The sequence below is a fragment of the Pungitius pungitius genome, chromosome 8 (genome assembly GCF_949316345.1).
Source record: "Pungitius pungitius chromosome 8, fPunPun2.1, whole genome shotgun sequence".
Taxonomy (NCBI): domain Eukaryota; kingdom Metazoa; phylum Chordata; class Actinopteri; order Perciformes; family Gasterosteidae; genus Pungitius; species Pungitius pungitius.
In genome coordinates this window covers 2,878,075-2,895,692 of record NC_084907.1, presented here as the reverse complement: position 1 = coordinate 2,895,692, position 17,618 = coordinate 2,878,075, and the positions used below count along the sequence as shown (strand labels likewise).

The 17,618-nt window shown below is 46.9% G+C and overlaps 1 protein-coding gene across 4 annotated transcripts; it reads right to left on the bottom strand.

Annotated features, from left to right (window-relative positions):
• Window positions 1–1,513: 1,513 nt before the first annotated feature.
• nisch (nischarin) lies at window positions 1,514–17,194 on the bottom strand. 4 transcript variants are annotated; one of them, XM_037447808.2, is made up of 27 exons: window positions 16,889–17,194; window positions 16,033–16,116; window positions 15,554–15,736; window positions 14,999–15,047; window positions 14,286–14,449; window positions 14,066–14,161; window positions 13,674–13,769; window positions 13,426–13,578; window positions 13,171–13,239; window positions 12,830–13,015; window positions 12,276–12,404; window positions 11,530–11,643; window positions 9,614–9,791; window positions 8,862–8,992; window positions 8,546–8,634; window positions 7,823–8,116; window positions 7,233–7,525; window positions 6,872–7,083; window positions 6,262–6,689; window positions 5,809–5,978; window positions 5,673–5,730; window positions 5,155–5,278; window positions 4,873–5,023; window positions 4,487–4,771; window positions 3,959–4,152; window positions 3,469–3,668; window positions 1,514–3,125 (listed from the first exon to the last, which is right to left on the bottom strand). In XM_037447808.2, exons 1-27 carry the CDS (start codon window positions 16,967–16,969, stop codon window positions 2,789–2,791), a joined length of 4,548 nt encoding a protein of 1,515 aa, XP_037303705.2. In that variant the 5' UTR covers window positions 16,970–17,194; the 3' UTR covers window positions 1,514–2,788. The 4 variants fall into 4 exon arrangements, 3 of the variants coding, with proteins under 3 accessions (XP_037303705.2, XP_037303706.2, XP_037303707.1); XR_009956818.1 differs by lacking the exons at window positions 1,514–3,125; window positions 3,469–3,668; window positions 3,959–4,152; ... (7 more) ...; window positions 7,233–7,525; window positions 7,823–8,116 and having other exon boundaries at window positions 8,787–8,992; XM_037447809.2 differs by lacking the exons at window positions 1,514–3,125; window positions 3,469–3,668; window positions 3,959–4,152; ... (8 more) ...; window positions 7,823–8,116; window positions 8,546–8,634 and having other exon boundaries at window positions 8,860–8,992; window positions 9,606–9,791.
• Window positions 17,195–17,618: the final 424 nt, after the last annotated feature.

The window sequence follows — 17,618 nt, the reverse complement described above, 5'->3', positions numbered from 1 at the left end:
TCAGCACTCTGAACCGGAAGCCCGCAGGCGAGGAAACAACAAGAAGGAACAGAGGAAGCGAGAAAGGTCACGTCCCCGGTGGTGAGCCTCTGCAGCGACTGCTGATCAAAGGAATTGAACTCGATACGAGACCACAGAACACCCCTCACTTTCAGAGACGCATTTATATAAACCGAATGAACTGATCTGGAAACAAACCACAAGGTTCTGGCACTTATTAGAAAGGTTTGGCCCACTTCTCGTTGACTGCAGCCACATGGAAAAAAAGCTTCTATGACAGCACAAAAGAAAACGTGGAGGTTCAAATATAAATGGGAACTTAAAAAGCTTTATATTGATTGAACTGAATGTGCATAAAATGTTATGAAGCTAGTTGTTTTCATGCAGAACTTCCTTAGAAAATAATAATTTACAACTTTCACTGTGAAAAAAAGTCTACAAACACAGAATGGGACCTTCTGAGTTTCACCACAAACTTAAAAGGACATATTCTTGATGAACTCGAACTAAACTAACGGCACATTAATCTCTGGCGCCGGACACATAAGGCCTCGCCGGTCAGGTGAGCCGGTGGCGAGCGCGGGTCAGCTGCACAGTTCTGCTGATCACACTTCCTCGTACAGTATCAGGTCGGCGCAAGTGTCCCCAAAAAGGAAATCAGCCGAGTTGAACGATGAGCTCCGACAGACAGGAAATAGAGGAAGTGGGACGAGTTGAAAGCTGGCAGCGCGTTTCCTGCTGCAGAAACACCGAGTCGACAAAATCTCACCAAGCGTTGGAGTGCTGACGGGAACCTTCTGTCTTTGGTATGTTTTATATGTTCTACAACACTTAAAACACTGATGTTATGAGTCGCAATTACCCCTTTATCCAGGTAAACTGTGACCAAATTACTTAAATCTTTACAGGAACAAAATGATAAACCCATAGTGTTTCACATTGGCCTAAATGCGGTTTTATTTTCTGGAGAATTGTGCTAAATTCGATTGAACTTTAATACTGGTGGCCATACAAAGGTAAACAAATGTAAAAATATTCGGTTAGTAAAATCAGCTCAGAGAAACATATAGAGATTTATAAATTTTTCCAGTTTTTTTCCCATATTTTTTTTCCCAATATATGTTTACTTTTTTCCCATGACATTTTTGACCCAGCATATATGACTTATTTTTGTATATTTTATGACAGACATTTTTTATTTCTCAAAAACTTGTACTTTTCTTTGCACATTCGACTATTATGCGACATATGTTTTGCACCGACATATTATTATTTTATTAAGAATTTTTTGACCCAAATTTCTTTCATTATTTTTCAACCCAACATATTTGGACTCGTTTTTGGATACATACTTCTACTTGGCTGCTAACGCATGCACTATTTTTCGAGACTCAACCAAGAGACACGAAGTGAAGCTTAATGGTCAGACTGGTTCTGTGGTCCAGTCGCTGCATCAGCTCAACAGAATCTAACCGCTACCAAGAACTCAAACTGCTGTCGCAAAACCAAAGGATTGTTTCATTTGCACTTTAATTCAGTGGCATTCCCCATGAGCAAGAAAAAAAACATGTAACCAAAACAACAGTGGTGAGAGTGTGTGTGGGTGGGGGGGGGGGCTCCATTGACTGGCTCCCCATTTGTCAACAACAAAAAATGCAATGAAATTATGAACCAGAAATGTATAAAAAATTAACACTCAATGATAATCCTAAATATGATGGAAGAGTTCATTCTTGAAATTTCATCCCAACTTCGGTACAAAATCTACTTCGGTCTCAAAACATACTTATATTAATAAAAAGCTTAAATATACAGTTCAATAATACTGCTTCATTAATTACAATGTGCAAGGAGTAAAATGTTCAGAGAGCAGATTGTGCCGAGCAGCAGTGTGTGTGTGTGTGTGTGTGCGTGCTACTTAAATCAACCTTCTTGTGACCAGAATCCGGCCGTGCAAACACAAAAGAGCAACTTAACATAAATAACACACGTAAATCAGACAGCTTTGGAGTTGTTGGTGAGCGGATTAATAGGCTAGTAGTTTCCCCTTGCTTCCAGTCTTTGTGCTAAGCTAGGCTAACACGTCCTGGACTTCGGATATCGTCTCATCTCTGAAGAGGACAAAGAAGATGATTTACCAGAAATTAATTTGAAGGTATCGTTGCTTAAAAACTAGTTTAACTTCTAACTGCAGCGCCCCCTGCTGTGCAACTAGGGTCTGTCTTTCTGGTCGTGAGTCAAGCCCTCCAAAAAGAAAAAAAAAGAACAGTGAGGTTGTGCTTGAAACTCCCATTTTTTCAGCTCCAAATTTTGTTTTTAAATAGCAGACATTGAGCAGTGGGATTATCCCTTTTAAACTAAGTAAAACCAAAGGACCCAAGTGTGCTTCAAACAAAGTGCTCCTCCGAAGCAACCAGCCACGCCCACTTTACGCAGTGATTGGGGGGGGGGGGGGGGTGGTTATCCCCATTTGGACAGGATAAAAACACTTTCCTTTCGTATGAACATTTAATGCATGTTTACTCAAAAAATAAAAATAAAGATCAGATTTAAATAAGGGTACCAAGAGACCGGTGTTCAGCTTGGCCACATAAATAACAGGCTATAACACTACGAACTCATTGTAATACTAATTTGACTCGCCAGTTGTCATTCGTCTCTATGGCGACGGGCCGCCTTTCGGGGTGACCTTTCTGAGCAGCTACTTCCTGTACGAGCTACCTGGTTTGAAGCATGTTGAGGCCTTGTGTAAATGACGCGCGCGCCCCGCCCCCTCGTGCTGAGCCCGTCACCCCGTGAGCTCCACCGGAAGCTCCCGGCTGCACAGCGCCTCCCACTGGCGGGCGAGGAGGGAGATGAGGCGCTCTCTGCTCTCTGCCTCCGGGACGAAGACGCACCATTGGACCTCTCCCTCCGCGCCGCTGCTGGCTCCGCCCCCCCCTCCGGGCGGGGCCTCCTCCCGCCCCCCCGCGGTGGCAAAGTGGTCCATGGTGAGGTGGCAGAGCAGGTCGGGGCCGGGCAGGTCGTCGAAGACCAGGGTGAGAGCCTGAGGGTAAGTCTGGTACCCCAGCAGGACCCGGTCCAGGTCCCGGATCCTCCGAGCCTCGCGCAGCTGGTACCGGTCCCTGCAGGAGGAAGACCATGATGAGGAGGAGGACTTCTACCACACGGCTTATACATGCTTTGAAGTATAAACATCGCAAATCATTCTAATCTCAACTCAAAGGCCCGGTGCTTTATGTTGTCATGGTTACGTCTATTATTGTGGATGGAGGCTCGGCTATATTTTTCAAATAGATAAGCGTCGGCCGTTTGAAGCGCCATCGAGCTCGACCGCTTTTGGATCGTAACTCAAGATAGAAACAGTTTCCCTGTGAAGTCCGTTTCAATGTTGCAAGCGGGCGCTCTGCCTTAAGTGACCCCCCCCCCCCCCCCAAAAAAGGGGTGCCGGGCTTCCACTGCGCTCACCTGGAAGGTGGTTCTTTGGCGAAATCCGGCAGAGGGTAGCTGACGTAGTCTTCCTCCAGCAGGAACACGTCGGTGCTGGTCAGGATCAGAGTCCTGGGCTGGAGCACCGGAGACGGAGCGGAGCCCGGGGGGGAGGGGCCCGAGGGGGAGGGGCCTGAGAGAGCGCTGCCGTGGACGGGAAGACCGCAGGGCGTTTGGACCTGGGTTTAAAACAGAGGATTAGAACAGCGAAGACCTTTATATATGGCGCGGCGTCTCCACTGAAAACACCACCACCCAAGCCGGGGTGTCGTTCACTGTTCAACACAACATTCCCCATGAAACCGATAGGAAACTTAAGGTCGAATTTCCTCTCTCTAAAACGTATTAGCTCACGAGCAATTCGGGTTCTAGGAGCCAAACTTTCCCCTCCATCCAGCGGAGCCCCCAGTTAAAGCATGTCGACGCCCTGAAAAAATACAAATTATGAAAAAGGAAGAAGGTCAGGCACCTGGAAGACGAGCAGGTACAGCAGGACGTTGAAGGAGCGGGAAGAGGAGGAGGAGGAGGAGGAGGAGGACGATGGCGCGCTGCCTGCAGCCTTCCTCTCTGCCACGATGAAGGTCAGGTCTCCCATCTCTTCCTCACTGGGGTAAATAAACTTCACCTTGCTGCTGTGGACCAACTCGTAGTTCTGCATCTTTCCTGCAGGTGGAGACAAAAATGTAAAATCGTGTTTGGACAAACATCCAAGATTTGTTTTTTATTTGCACAAAATGGCGCACGAGCTACAATCAGGCACGAAGGCGAACAAAAATGAACAAATATTCTCTTATTTGTTGGATGCTCCAATTTGCAGGTTGTTTCTGTATATTTTTATTGAAATAAACAATATTAAACATCCTTATGTTCCAAATATATTTTCTGTTATCTCCTTCACTGTATATTATTCCTACTACAAATATTCATGGACATTTAAATCATCAGGCGGGGTCAGATGTCCGAAGAGAGGACCCGGACCCCCCTCAGTGTGCTTTACCGGTGCTGGTGTCGGTGAACTGGGAGTAGAAGTCCTGATCCGACGGCTCCGGAGGAGGAAGCTGCTGCTGCAGCAGACTGAGGGACGACATGAGCTCCTGCAGGAAGACGCCCGTCCCGTAGCTGTCCCGGCTGAGACAGCACACGATGTGATGGGGCGACCGGCCCACCACTCTGAAGTACTGGTCGAAAAGTCCCACGTTGACAGACAGCAGGTCGGACAGTCCGACGGACAGACAGCAGCACAGACTGACGTCCGGGTCTCCCGAGTCCATCGCGTCCAACACTGAAGGACAGGGGCGGGACGATCAGGCAGAAAAAGAGAGTTAAAGTCTCCAGAGACACTTCTGCCTCGTTCCCCGAACCAATCGCGTCCGTTCATCTTACCCGAGTGATGATCGAGTGTGGAGGCGGAGTCTTCCAACAGGAAGTAGATTGTATCCGTGGAGAGCAGCAGGCAGCAGGTGAGCTCACACCCTGGAGACTTGTAGAGGACCACAGACAGCCAGAGGACCTGTCTCACCTCCTCCGCCTCAGACTGACACACACACACACAAAAACAAGGTAAGAAAGACGCCACAGGAGGAGTCTGAACACGCAGCATCAACAGCTGGGAGAAAAAAATAACCAACCTCTGTCGCTGTGCGTGTGTGTGGATGTGCAGCCTACCATTGCTATATATCTGTGGAAGTAGGTCAGAAGCTGCTCTTCGCTGAGCCCGGCAAGAAGCTTCAGTCCCGGGGAGAGACCTGGGAGGAGGTGAAGGGAGGGCTGATTCTCCTCCACCTGAAGGCTGGAGGAGAAAAATAACAGCAATGAATCATCGCTCATGAGCCCTTATTAAAGAGTTCTTTAACAAGTGCTTAATTAAGTCTTCTTTCAATGGAAGGTTGAAATGTGTGTTAATCAATAATAAGATAATGTAGGCCATAAAAATCAATGTAATCGCTCCAATTCTTATGATTAAGGATTGTCTCACGGTCTGTTTAATATCACTAATCACAGACCCACCAATGAATGAGTGGCCAGATAAGATTGGTAAATAATGTGTACATAAGTAGTACAATACGAGACTGGAACACACGGCGTGGCCTTTAAGTAGATGTCAGATATCAGCACGGCTCTGAATGAAGGCACAGGAAGAAGACTCACACCAAGGAACCACACAAAGTACTTCGGAAGTCTACCTATTGTTGGAGTTTCTCGAACCGGAACCACAGCGCTGGTCTCTGGATGCGAGCCGGCCTGAAGACAAACACACACACGGTAGAAACCAGCAGGAACTGAATGAAGCAACCTTCTCTGTGCGGCTGTGGTCTTCACCTTGCCGGAGACAGGGCCTGCAGGTCTGGGGCAGGGCCACCATCTTCAGCCCCTCCAGAGACGCTCTCCTCTGGCTCAGCAGCCCCAGGAAGGAGCTCCTGTTCTGGGCCAGAGGGAAGAGCAGCAGCAGCCTCTGACCAGCCAGCAGCAGCTCCACCGCGTGACTCCTCCTGGTTACAGTACAGATAAATATTTATATTTATTTAAAGAGCAAACTATCTAAATAATAAGCATAAGATGGAGGAGAATCCCTTTCATCGGCCTGGTACTTTAGAGCAAAAAAGGAACATTATCTAATATCACTGTCACTAAATATACTAACGCCTCTTACTGAGCTCGCAGAAAAAACAGTGGAACCAGGAAACGAATTCTCAACGCTGTGAACACTCACTCACTAAAATACGCACAAAACAAAAACAAGAGAGTCTGAACATCTGATCGCAGCCTCTCTACCTGTGGGGGTGCTTTGGGTCGGGGCAGGAAGGGTTGCTGGTTCCATCCCACACCTGAGAAGCTCTCTCTCTGGGGTGAAGCACCACGGAGCCGAGGGGAACGCGGACCAGCCTGCACCCGGAGGAAGAGGAAGAGGAGGAGGGCTGAAGGGCATCGCTGCTCCTCTCTCTTTCTGCCAGCTCTCTAAAGTCCATCTTCAGCACCCAGAGGTGTTTGTGGGTAAGGAAGAGGAGGGAGGGGAGGCTGGAGTCCTTCCCCTCTGAGAGGAGCGGGTGGGTGCCCGGGGTGGAGGAAGAGGAGGAGGAGAGGAGAAGGAAGGCAGGATAGCCTCCCTGCGCTCCCCGACTCTCCTCCAGCTCCCAGGAGCTGAGGAGCGATCGGGGGAGGAGCCAAGGGGAGTCTGGGGGCTCCGGCTCAGACTTCACAGCCTGGAAAAACAACAGAGGTTTTGGACAAACGTGTTATACATTTAATGAATTAAATGTCAAACGGTCTGAATTTTAACGGTAAAAAACCATATTTTTCAACTTCAAAAGTTCCGTTTGAAAGCTAAATTATTTAATACTGGATTTTCTTTTAACTGAAGGAGGGGAAAAAGCTGCTCTCTGACCTGCATCAGCACCTTCAGCTCCGTCCTGGTGCGCTGGAGCTCCTCCCCCTCGGAGAAGAGGTACCAGCGGGTCGGACCGGACCGGAGGCCGAATGAGAGGCAGGAGTCGGGGAGGTCGGGGGTGCGGGAGAGAAGGAGGTGGCGGTACGGCAGCAGGAGGTCCACCTGTAGGCTGGACAGCACCTCCTCCACCAGAAGACTCCGCTCCTGGTCTGAGGAGCAGAGAACAGATCGCTCAAAAGATTAAAAAAATAATAATAATAAATTGTTGTGACTCTGGAGCAATCTCGACATCGCTTGTTTGTACTGTCCGAAGATATTCAGTTCACATATAAAAAAAATAAAAATAAAATATGTTTACCTGTGTCCTGATTGGTCTGTGTGAAGTCAGCTGACAGGTACAAGAGGCCCAACAGCCGGTCAGTCAGCACCAGGCACACCTCCTTATGCTCCACCTCCTTCTTCACCTGAAGACAGTAGCACCACAAAACCCTGGTGACCTGCCCTGCCTCCTCCTCGCCACACAGATCCCCCCGGTGGGCCCCGGGCTCCTCCGCGGGAGGAAGGGCGAGAGACGTGGAGGAAGAGGAGCAGACTGACTCCTCCACGGAGTCATTCAGACCCATCTCGAAGTATCCGTCCACGGAGCCTGGACTGGAAAAACACAGGTCAATGTTAAGAAAAGCGCCAAACCGGTATTTGTCACATCATCATCTCAGAAACAAACTGTGTGGATCTTATTGGACGTCAGGATCACAGGGATCGTCAAAAGGACCCATCGTGTGCCCGTTTTACCACAAGTTGATATGGTTCCTTGGGGTCTTAATGAAATGTAACATACTTTGGTCAAAATACCAGAAGGATCATTTAAAACAGCACCTTTTTACCCCGTCTAAAACAGAGTGACCCGTTTTGTGTGCCTGTTCCTATAAATGCTAATGAGACATTCACCTTGGACTTTCCACCTCAGTGTCCTCCACATTGGACTGAACCTCTCTGGATTCAGACCCATTTTCTTTCTCGTCCTGCCTCTCCTCGTCCCTCTCCTCCTCCTCTTCTTCATCCTCCGTCTCCCTCTTCTGCTCCTTCAGGGTGGCGCTGAGGCGGAGGGAGAGCTGGGTGATGAAGTCTTTGTTGGAGGAGGAGAGGAAGAGCAGGTGAGAAGGAAGCAGAGGAAACGAGGCAGCGCTGCAGGAGGAGCACCTGGTTTCAGGTGGTTTTGGAGAGGAAGAGCAGCAGACACAGCTGGGGGAGAAAGACAGCGATGGAGATTGTTTTATAGTTTACACAATGTTTAGATCATTTAAACAAATTAAAATATGAAACATTTAATCGCACTACATCATGTTCAATGGTTCTTGATTGTTAATCTTTTGTAGGTCAACAAACTTTAATTAAAAAGAAAAAAAAAACCAGTACATTAGATCTGGGAGGAGCAGCAGCAGCTCCTACTGGACACCTCCAGAACTACATCAGGCCCCCACCCTTACCAATACCACCACCATGCTGCTCTCTCTTTATCTTTTGAACACTTTCTGTTGTAAGATGTTGTCAATACTCAACACGATGTGACTCTAAACTTCCGAAAAGTCTGACAGATTTTAAAAATCGTCGATCACTGGAACACAAGATATATCAATATCAGTAATTCAAATGATTATATTTGATACTGACCAAAAGTGGTTGGTAGTAGTGGTCGCAGTTACACATGTAGGAGCTCCACAGAGGGTTTGCTCAGACAGACTGACAGCAGCTTGTTGTACCTGTTGACGAAAAAAAGACACAAAGCAACAATAAATATACATCTAATTTATTTACATTTTTGTATCAATACATGTTGTTCAATGATAAACTGTCACACTCCTAATTCCTAGTTTATTCATCGTCACATAACTACATAAAAAAAAAAACCTGCCTCTAACTGATAATCCCACTGGTTGTCACGGTAACAAGCTGCTCTGTCTTCACTGGTGTTTCAGGTGTGTCTCACCTGGGCGGCGGCGGCAGCGGGCAGGAGACGACGTGTTTTATTGTTAATGCTCGCGGGGGGAGGAGCAGCGTCCCCAGGAGGGAGGACGCCGCGGGGAAGGGTGTTGTCTTGTTCTTCTCCGCTCGTCACCTCTGGAAGAGGAAACCAAAACGCCGAGTGAGGAGAGGACAGCGCTTGAGTTATGAATATATGACATTTATTTTTGTTCTGGGTCTAAGAAGGTGAAGCAAAGACAACCAGCAGGGCGCGACTCCTCTGGTGAAAAAAAAAAGTACTTTTACCTCTTGATTTATTCCCTCAGTAAACATTGTAAACATGAGTTTATGGTCTCAATCTCTGGTTTTAAGTCATCTTTAATACAGCGTGATGTTCATTCAGTAGACTACATTCAAGCAGCCCATAAAGCAGGGAATGCTTTATAGGCGGGGCTACACAGTGATTGAACAAAGACAAATCACAACATCGAAAATCAGTGCGAATCAACAAGGTGTCACACAACATACAGGCAAACATTAGTGAAGTCAGTGAGTTATTCTGCTGTGATCCATAACATCCATTTGCTGTCAACTGTCAAAATCAGTCAGCGCTGAAAGTGAAGCCGGCAGATTGATTGATAATGATAATAATAATCACAACTTGAGCTGGCTGTGAATCGGCCGTTTTACTTTCCAGTCAAAGAGCATAAAAAAAATACTCGTTGGTACCCCGCCCCCCTCCCTCAGCTCTGCACAGCCTGATACATACATGATTACCTTGGCTGGGGCAGGCAGGCTGCTGGGCCAGGCATGAAGAAGAAGAGGAGGAGGAGGAAGAGGAGACCACCGCAGGAGCAGCATCAGCATCAGCAGAGGAGCAGCGGGAGGAAGAGGAGGGGGGAGGGGAGAGGTGAGGAGGTGCAGCAGCAGCGGACAGCTTGGTCTCCTCACTGATCTGACGAAAGGACAAAGACGGAAGCCTTCAGAGTCGATCAGATCACATCATGTGACCCGCCGATCGGCATCAGCAGCAGAGACAACAGCGACGGCTTATTGATTGATTTTAGCCCGAGACAGTCGGCCCTGTTTATTAATGAGGTTGTGTTTAAGAATGTTTAAAATAAACTATTAACTTTCCCCACCCGTTGTGACTTTTTCTTTGGTTAAAAAATAGAGAATACTCAAAATAAAAAGATATGAATAATAATCAATCGAGGAAGTCGACTTAGACAAATACCAACAAACAGAAAACTTACAGGACTCTTCTGAAAGAGGAAACTTCACATCGGCAAAATGCAACCAAATAAATACTGTCACACTAGAGACAAATTTACACTGAAGACTTACACTCACCGGCCACTTTATTAGGTACCCCATGCTAGTAACGGGTTGGAACCCCTTTTGCCTTCAGAACTGCCTCAATTCTTCGTGGCATAGATTCAACAAGGTGCTGGAAGCATTCCTCAGGGAGTTTGGTCCATATTGACATGATGGCATCACACAGTTGCCGCAGATTTGTCGGCCGCACATCCATGATGCGAATCTCTCGTTCCACCACATCCCAAAGATGCTCTATTGGATTGAGATCTGGTGATTGTGGAGGCCATTTGAGTACAGCGAACTCATTGTCATGTTCAAGAAACCAGTCTGAGATGATTCCAGCTTTATGACATGGCGCTTTATCCTGCTGAAAGTAGCCATCAGAAGTTGGGTACATTGTGGTCATAAAGGGATGGACATGGTCAGCAACAATACTCAGGTAGGCTGTGGCGTTGCAACGATGCTCAATTGGTACCAAGGGGCCCAAAGAGTGCTAAGAAAATATTCCCCACACCATGACACCACCACCACCAGCCTGAACCGTTGATACAAGGCAGGATGGATCCATGCTTTCATGTTGTAGACGCCAAATTCTGACCCTACCATCCGAATGTCGCAGCAGAAATCGAGACTCATCAGACCAGGCAACGTTTTTCCAATCTTCTATTGTCCAATTTCGATGAGCTTGTGCAAATTGTAGCCTCAGTTTCCTGTTCTTAGCTGAAAGGAGTGGCACCCGGTGTGGTCTTCTGCTGCTGTAGCCCATCTGCCTCAAAGTTTGACGTACTGTGCGTTCAGAGATGCTCTGATGCCCACCTTGGTTGTAACGGGTGGTTATTTGAGTCACTGTTGCCCTTCTATCAGCTCGAACCAGTCTGGCCATTCTCCTCTGACCTCTGGCATCAACAAGGCATTTCCGCCCACAGAACTGCCGCTCACTGGATGTTTTTTCTTTTTCGGACCATTCTCTGTAAACCCTAGAGATGGTTGTGCGTGAAAATCCCAGTAGATTAGCAGTTTCTGAAATACTCAGACCAGCCCTTCTGGCACCAACAATCATGCCACGTTCAAAGTCACTCAAATCACCTTTCTTCCCCATACTGATGCTCGGCTTGAACTGCAGGAGATTGTCTTGACAATGTCTACATGCCTAAATGCACTGAGTTGCCGCCATGTGATTGGCTGCTTAGAAATTAAGTGTTAACGAGCAGTTGGACAGGTGTACCTAATAAAGTGGCCGGTGAGTGTACAATTAAACAAACAAACCAGATTAACTACACAGGTGGAGCTCACACAGGTAGTGCTGCTGTAGCTCTCATTGGTCTCTGATCACTTGACTGGAGACTCTTGAACGGGAGGATGGAGGATCTTACCTTCTTGTCGCTGCTGCTCATTCGGTCTTTGACTTCTTTGGCTTTCTGAATTGCTTTCAACACTTCCACCGTGTCCAGCTCCTTCTCAGAGGTCACCGCACCGTCCAGACAAACCTGAGGAGAAAGAATTTATAAAACACACAGACAATGTACAGTGTAATAGCAATAGCTGAAGTAAAAAGCAGCAGCAGTATATTGGTGACATACAGCTCAAAGTAGATCAGATCCTAGTAGCGGAGGTGCTTGTAAGGACAGTAATGTTAGAAGGATAGTAGGATGTGTTGAGGTCATTTATATTTATTGACAGTGTATAAAACTACAGCTGAAATACCCACATTAGGAGGATAAGGCAATGAACCGCTGTGATGGGAGAAGACAAAAATGAATTCAGACGCCACAGAAAAGGTTTCCCTCGAGTGTAGACTGTAGTCAGCATGTTTTGACCGCATCATTTCACACATCTTCAGACGAGGAACCGAAAGAAAAACGTGACCGCCCTCTCTTCAGAGCCTCCATTGACAAAAGCAATATAGATCGGTTTCAGTTCTGATATTAAGCCATTCTAAATATTGCACAGTTACACTGGCATTGATTCTATTTTGCTGCTGCCCACGTGCACAGCGGGACCTCGTTTTGCTCCCATCTGCCTCTACAAACTGTTGTCATCCAGACCTTCATGGAGTGTAGATAAAACCCACACTCTGAATAAGTACTAATGGAGAAGTAATGGTAACGGTGTGGCGTACCTCTGCTGCGCGGTCTCCAAACTGGGTCAGCACTTTGGTTCTGTAGTCCGGGATGATGCACATGGGGTTACTGGACAGGTTGAGTTTCTCCAGACACGGCAGGGATCCGATGTTCCTGATCTCCTCCAACTGGAAATAAACAAACAATCAAGTCACAAGCCTGTGACATTGTGGATACTTCACAGCCGCTACGTCGGTCTTTGGGTTGTTCCCTCACTAAGTGTGTGCAGAAGAACCGACAGTAGAGGGAGAAAACGAGCAGAGCGTGAGACGAGGGCCGGCCGAGGACTAACTAGTGTGATCACTTACACCTGAAGGATGGCCATTTAAAGTCCCGACAAGCAATTTATTCATTATGTTGATTTTTGTGGCTGCTGAAGACAAAAGTGGAGCCTTAAAACTCAAGGGTTTTGTGAACCTGCACGATTAACAAAAAACGACTCCGTTTTTAGTACTAGCTTATTTTATGTTTCCTTTCTTTTAATGCAAAAAAGGAAGCAAAAAGTATAAAGGATTTTTCGTGCAAGTCCCTTTAGAATTTCCGGCGTGCCTACCTGGGCCAGCTGGTTGTGGCTGAGGTCCAGGTTGACCAGCGAGTACAGCTTGCTGAGGCCGCTCAGTCGGTCCAGCTGGTTGCCGGCCAGGCTCAGAGTCTTGATGTTGCCCAGACGGGTGTGAGCCGCTTCCAGGACCCGCAGGCTGTTGTAGGACAGATCCACGTGGACCAGATTGTACAGGTGCTGCAAACACAGCACAGTTACCTACGCGCTCACGTTGAGGACACGCCACACATCTGTAGGGGTATCAAACTGCGTCATCCTCGCTATTCAACCACTTGAGGTGAGACCGATCGGAAGGACAACGGAGCTGTGATCTCCGTCGTCTTGTCACGTACCTGGAGGTTTTCCACGGTGGACAGCTGGTTGTGGCTCAGATCCAGAAACTCCACCTTTGGAATCAGTTTCTACAGCAGAGAAAACCCTCAAGAGTCATTTTAAAGTTCCAGTTTTACAAATATTTTTGACTTGATCATTGTTTTGCTTTGTTTTCAGACCTGAAAAATGCAATAATTTGGCTATGGTGGTGTTGTATTTAAATCTCAACAATGTGGGGAGTTATAATTAAAAAACGTTTAAACTCCGCGTCTCACCACTGAGCCGTCGATGGTGCTGATGCCGTTGTGGCTCATGTCCAGCGTGGTCAGGTTCCTCCACACGGGAATGACGGCGGTGACCGGACAGCCAGACTCCGCCCCCTCAGGCTCCCACTGAGAGAACTCGCTCGCCTCTGGGACCAGGATGGACTGGGGGCGGCCGGGAAAAAAAGACACCTGCATTAGAAACGCGACGTGCGAGAGGCTGCGTCCGCGCGACAGAGGAATACTTGTTGGTGGCTCACCATCATGGTTTCCGTGGAGTGGTGGAGACTCAGAGTGGCCAGACTCGACCTCAGAGACGACAGACCTCGGATCTGCTGAGAGCTGCACTCGCTGATCTGAAGACGGAAAGAAGCGGCCGTCATCATCCCAGTGCTTTTACTTGGTTTTTATAGACTGGTAACAAGGCAGCGGAAGCAGGTTGTAATCCGCCAGCTCCTGCAATTTACGTGTACTACTCTACTGATGCTAGTTCCTGGCGCTCAAAAACTCTATATGATTACCATATTAGCGGTCTACCTTTATACAAGCCGGCTCTGCCGGATTAAATGAGCCACGATCTGCTGTGACCAAGAACTAACTGGGACCATAAACTGGTGTAAGGAAAGAATCTAAACGACGGACAGGCCATCACCTCGATCTGGAGTAGTGCTTTGAAGACGGACAGGTCGTACGGGAGGCTGCTCTCCTGGATGTTACTGGTTCCCACCGGGCCTCTGCTTCCCGACATCTGACCAACAAAGACACGACCAGTGAGAACATTTGACACGTGCGCTCACCCCTGAGAGGACAGTGAGCACACAGCCCGGCGCCCAGCGATGGAGGGTTTGAGTGGCGTGAGAGACGTGCGGGACCTTGAGGTATCGCAGCCTGCAGGTGAAGTCCAGGATGTGCCCCAGGTCGGTTTTGGCATCTCCGTTGCAGCAGGTCGGCTTGGCCAGGCGGAGCTGCTGGGAGACGCAGTAGAGCTGCAGCGGTCGGAGGGAAAACACCTCACCGGCCTGCAGCAGCAGCTCGCCTGCAACACACATGCAGAGGCGTGAAACTCATTGGAAGATATTAAAAACCGGGGTTGTTATTATTTTGGACCTAAACACAATTTACTCAGACTGAGGTTACATAAGACATCGTCATGCAATCAAAGTAACAACCCAGAATTGATCATAACTTGATAAATGATTCACAGAAGCTGATGATACATAAACATTAGGATCAGCCGCCGAGTGCAAATGACCATTGTATAAATGTCTAAAATGACATGTAGCAGAGCTGTATTCATTTATTTTTTGTCATACCACATTTAAATATGTGCAGTGACGCTAGTTGGTAGTGAACGAAGACATTTCTACTTGATTAGCAGCCATAAAAGACGAAGCGTTCACAAATCTGCCACATTTACAGCCTTGTGATTTAATGAAAGTGTCTGTCTCACTGCACTTCATCTCTGTCGTAATAACTAGAGGGAGAAAGCTTCCGAAGCTACAAAGTGGAAACATACCACTCCGCTGAAGGAGCCAACTGTTAGATGCACTATATAAAAAGGAAAGAGGTCAGAGGGGAAGCTAACCTTTATGAAACAACTCCTCAGCCAGCGCGGCTGTGATGCCGTTGATCTCCTGAAAGACAAAGACTTTATTCATTTCATAACAACAAAAGGTTAAGCTTGACTACTTTGTTAAATATTCATATTTATTTACAGCTCAGCAGACAGAAAATAAATGACTGATTTCAACAGTTTTCTAACCCATCTGCAAAAAGTCACATGTTGATAATTTCAAATCACATGAGTGGTATTTTGGTGGGGGTCGTTTTAACCCTGCAGTCCAGAGGATTCAGAGAACAATGGTCTGTTGTATGAACATCATCACAGGAGCACAGTCACTGACATCTCACAATTGTCATAAACATCGACCCAGAGACGCACTCCAATCATTTTATCTCTTGACATATCAAACACTTTTCTGCACATTATCCACTTTTGACAAACGTGTTGAGTTGAGTCACACTCGAAGTGAAAATGTTTTGAACCTGGTTTTAGTGTCGTAAAAGGCTTCTGACACAGCATTTGAAAATCAGAGATCTGTGCATGTGCAGAGGTTGGAGGAGCTTCAGGTGAACTCACGTAGAGGTGAAAGTGCAAGAAGGAGGCCAGCGGAGTCGGCGAGCTCTGCGGGAACTGCAGCAGGAGCGTCTGCAGGTAGAGCTCCAGCTCCTTCTGACGCCGCTCCACCAGACTCTTGGAGTTCTTCCCCAACATCTTCTTTGGAGGAAGCAGCCCTCGGTCCACTTTCTTCTCTGCCGTCAACTGCAGGGAAACAGAGCAGGAATAAACGTTCAGCTAACCAGCAAAATATTCCAGACATTATCCCGGTGCAGCTTCTCCAATCTGATTATTCTCTGTTTTTAAAGTTTAGTCAACTGTTTTGGGGAAGAATTGTGTCGAGTTACTGACATATTGCACAATATGGTCAGTATATACATTTCAATTATGAATCAATGTGCAGATAAGGAGCCTTTCCTCGTAAGCGCTGTGTAAGACTGTGACTGAACATCACGAGTATAACAAGAGCACAGTGAAGCAGAGCTGCTCCGGTCGCTCACCTTCTCGTGGAGATCGTGGAAGTCGCTGTAGCGGTGCTTCACTGTCCATCTGTGCTCCCCGTCCGACACCTCGATGACATAGACCTGAAACCGCAGGACGAGGACGCTCAGTGATTACAGGTCCAAAAGGAAACACACCGTCTGAGGCATGTGAGAACACACCATCACTGGGACGGCTCCATCCGACGAAGAGAGGCACAAGGTTCCAGCGGGTACCCGCATCTTGCAGTGACTACATAACTACATATCGAAAGGTCAAAAGGTCAGGTTCACTTCAGCAGTTTAAAGCTCATTTACTGGTCTTATGCCTCAAGTAACAAATAACCAGTCCGTTGTCAGTATTTTTCAAACGGCTTTATGTGTATTGATCTCTCGACAGTGTTTAAACGACTTTAAATGATTATTCATACATTAAATCTGCCCATCTCTCTTTGTCTGTTTGTAATGTGTTACTGCAGAGACAGCGCTTAGCTTACGGCGATCGTTTTTACACTAATAACATGAAATACTTTGTTCACAGAGACGACCCATGTCTTCCACCACCATGTCTACGATTGTCTATGACCAATACATGTTAAGTGTTAACAATTAACGTTAACACTTGACTTAAGGTCAATTAGCACGACAGTTAGCTTGTCGGCTCTGTCGTTCATTTCAGTCCAGCCTCGGGCGGATAAAGACATATACGTTAGCCTAGTGGGAAATAAACGATAGCTTAACATGTTATTTATGCGCTGCTCCAAGCAATTTCTTCAACATTAACGTCAACCCCACAGTCACTTTGACAGAGCCGAAGGCGGCATCAAGCTAGCTAAGCTAACGGGCGCTGGGCTCGGGGAACCCGGATGCAGCTTACAGTGTAGTTTTCCACCAGCTCCGACCCGACGACACACACTTTCCTCTCCGAAAGCTCTTCTGGAAAGGATGCGGGCTCCATCTCTTGATCGCGAAGAAGCAGCTGTTGTCCGTCATGAAGTGATAGCACTCTGAATTAAAACGACTCAAAAGGATCCTCAGCTTCTCTTCTCAGTTAGCCGCCTCTGGGCGCCATGTTTGTTGTGGTGCTGAACGAAGCAGCTGAGCGCCTTCAAAATCCTCAAACTTTATGTGTAGTTTTACTCCACTGCTTTTTTTCACATTATTTTAGTTTCAGATCAGATCTGTTTAATGTTGAACATTTTTGAATATAGACAATTTAATTTAAACAATTTTGTTTTTCATTTAAAGGAAAGCATATTTTACCAATATAAGATCCAGCTGCAGGATTGCTAAAGTAAAGACGGATTTAACGTCAGTTCAAAAGTCTGACGTTTATACCGTCTCAAAAAGCAAGTGTCTGTGAAGATATGTTAAATACGTAAGTAGTAGCCATAGCCTCCTTTTGCATTTACAGTTATGGTATTTAATCGAACTCATTTGCATTTTCCCTGGCTGTGCTTAACATTAGTCATGATTGTTGTACTTTCCTGGACATTTGACCAATAAAGATTTGTTGTTGCAATAACCTCACACCAAAAAACTGTAGATTGAAAGGTCAGTGGATGTAAATATCAGATTATTCTATCTTGGTGGGATCATCCTCTAAG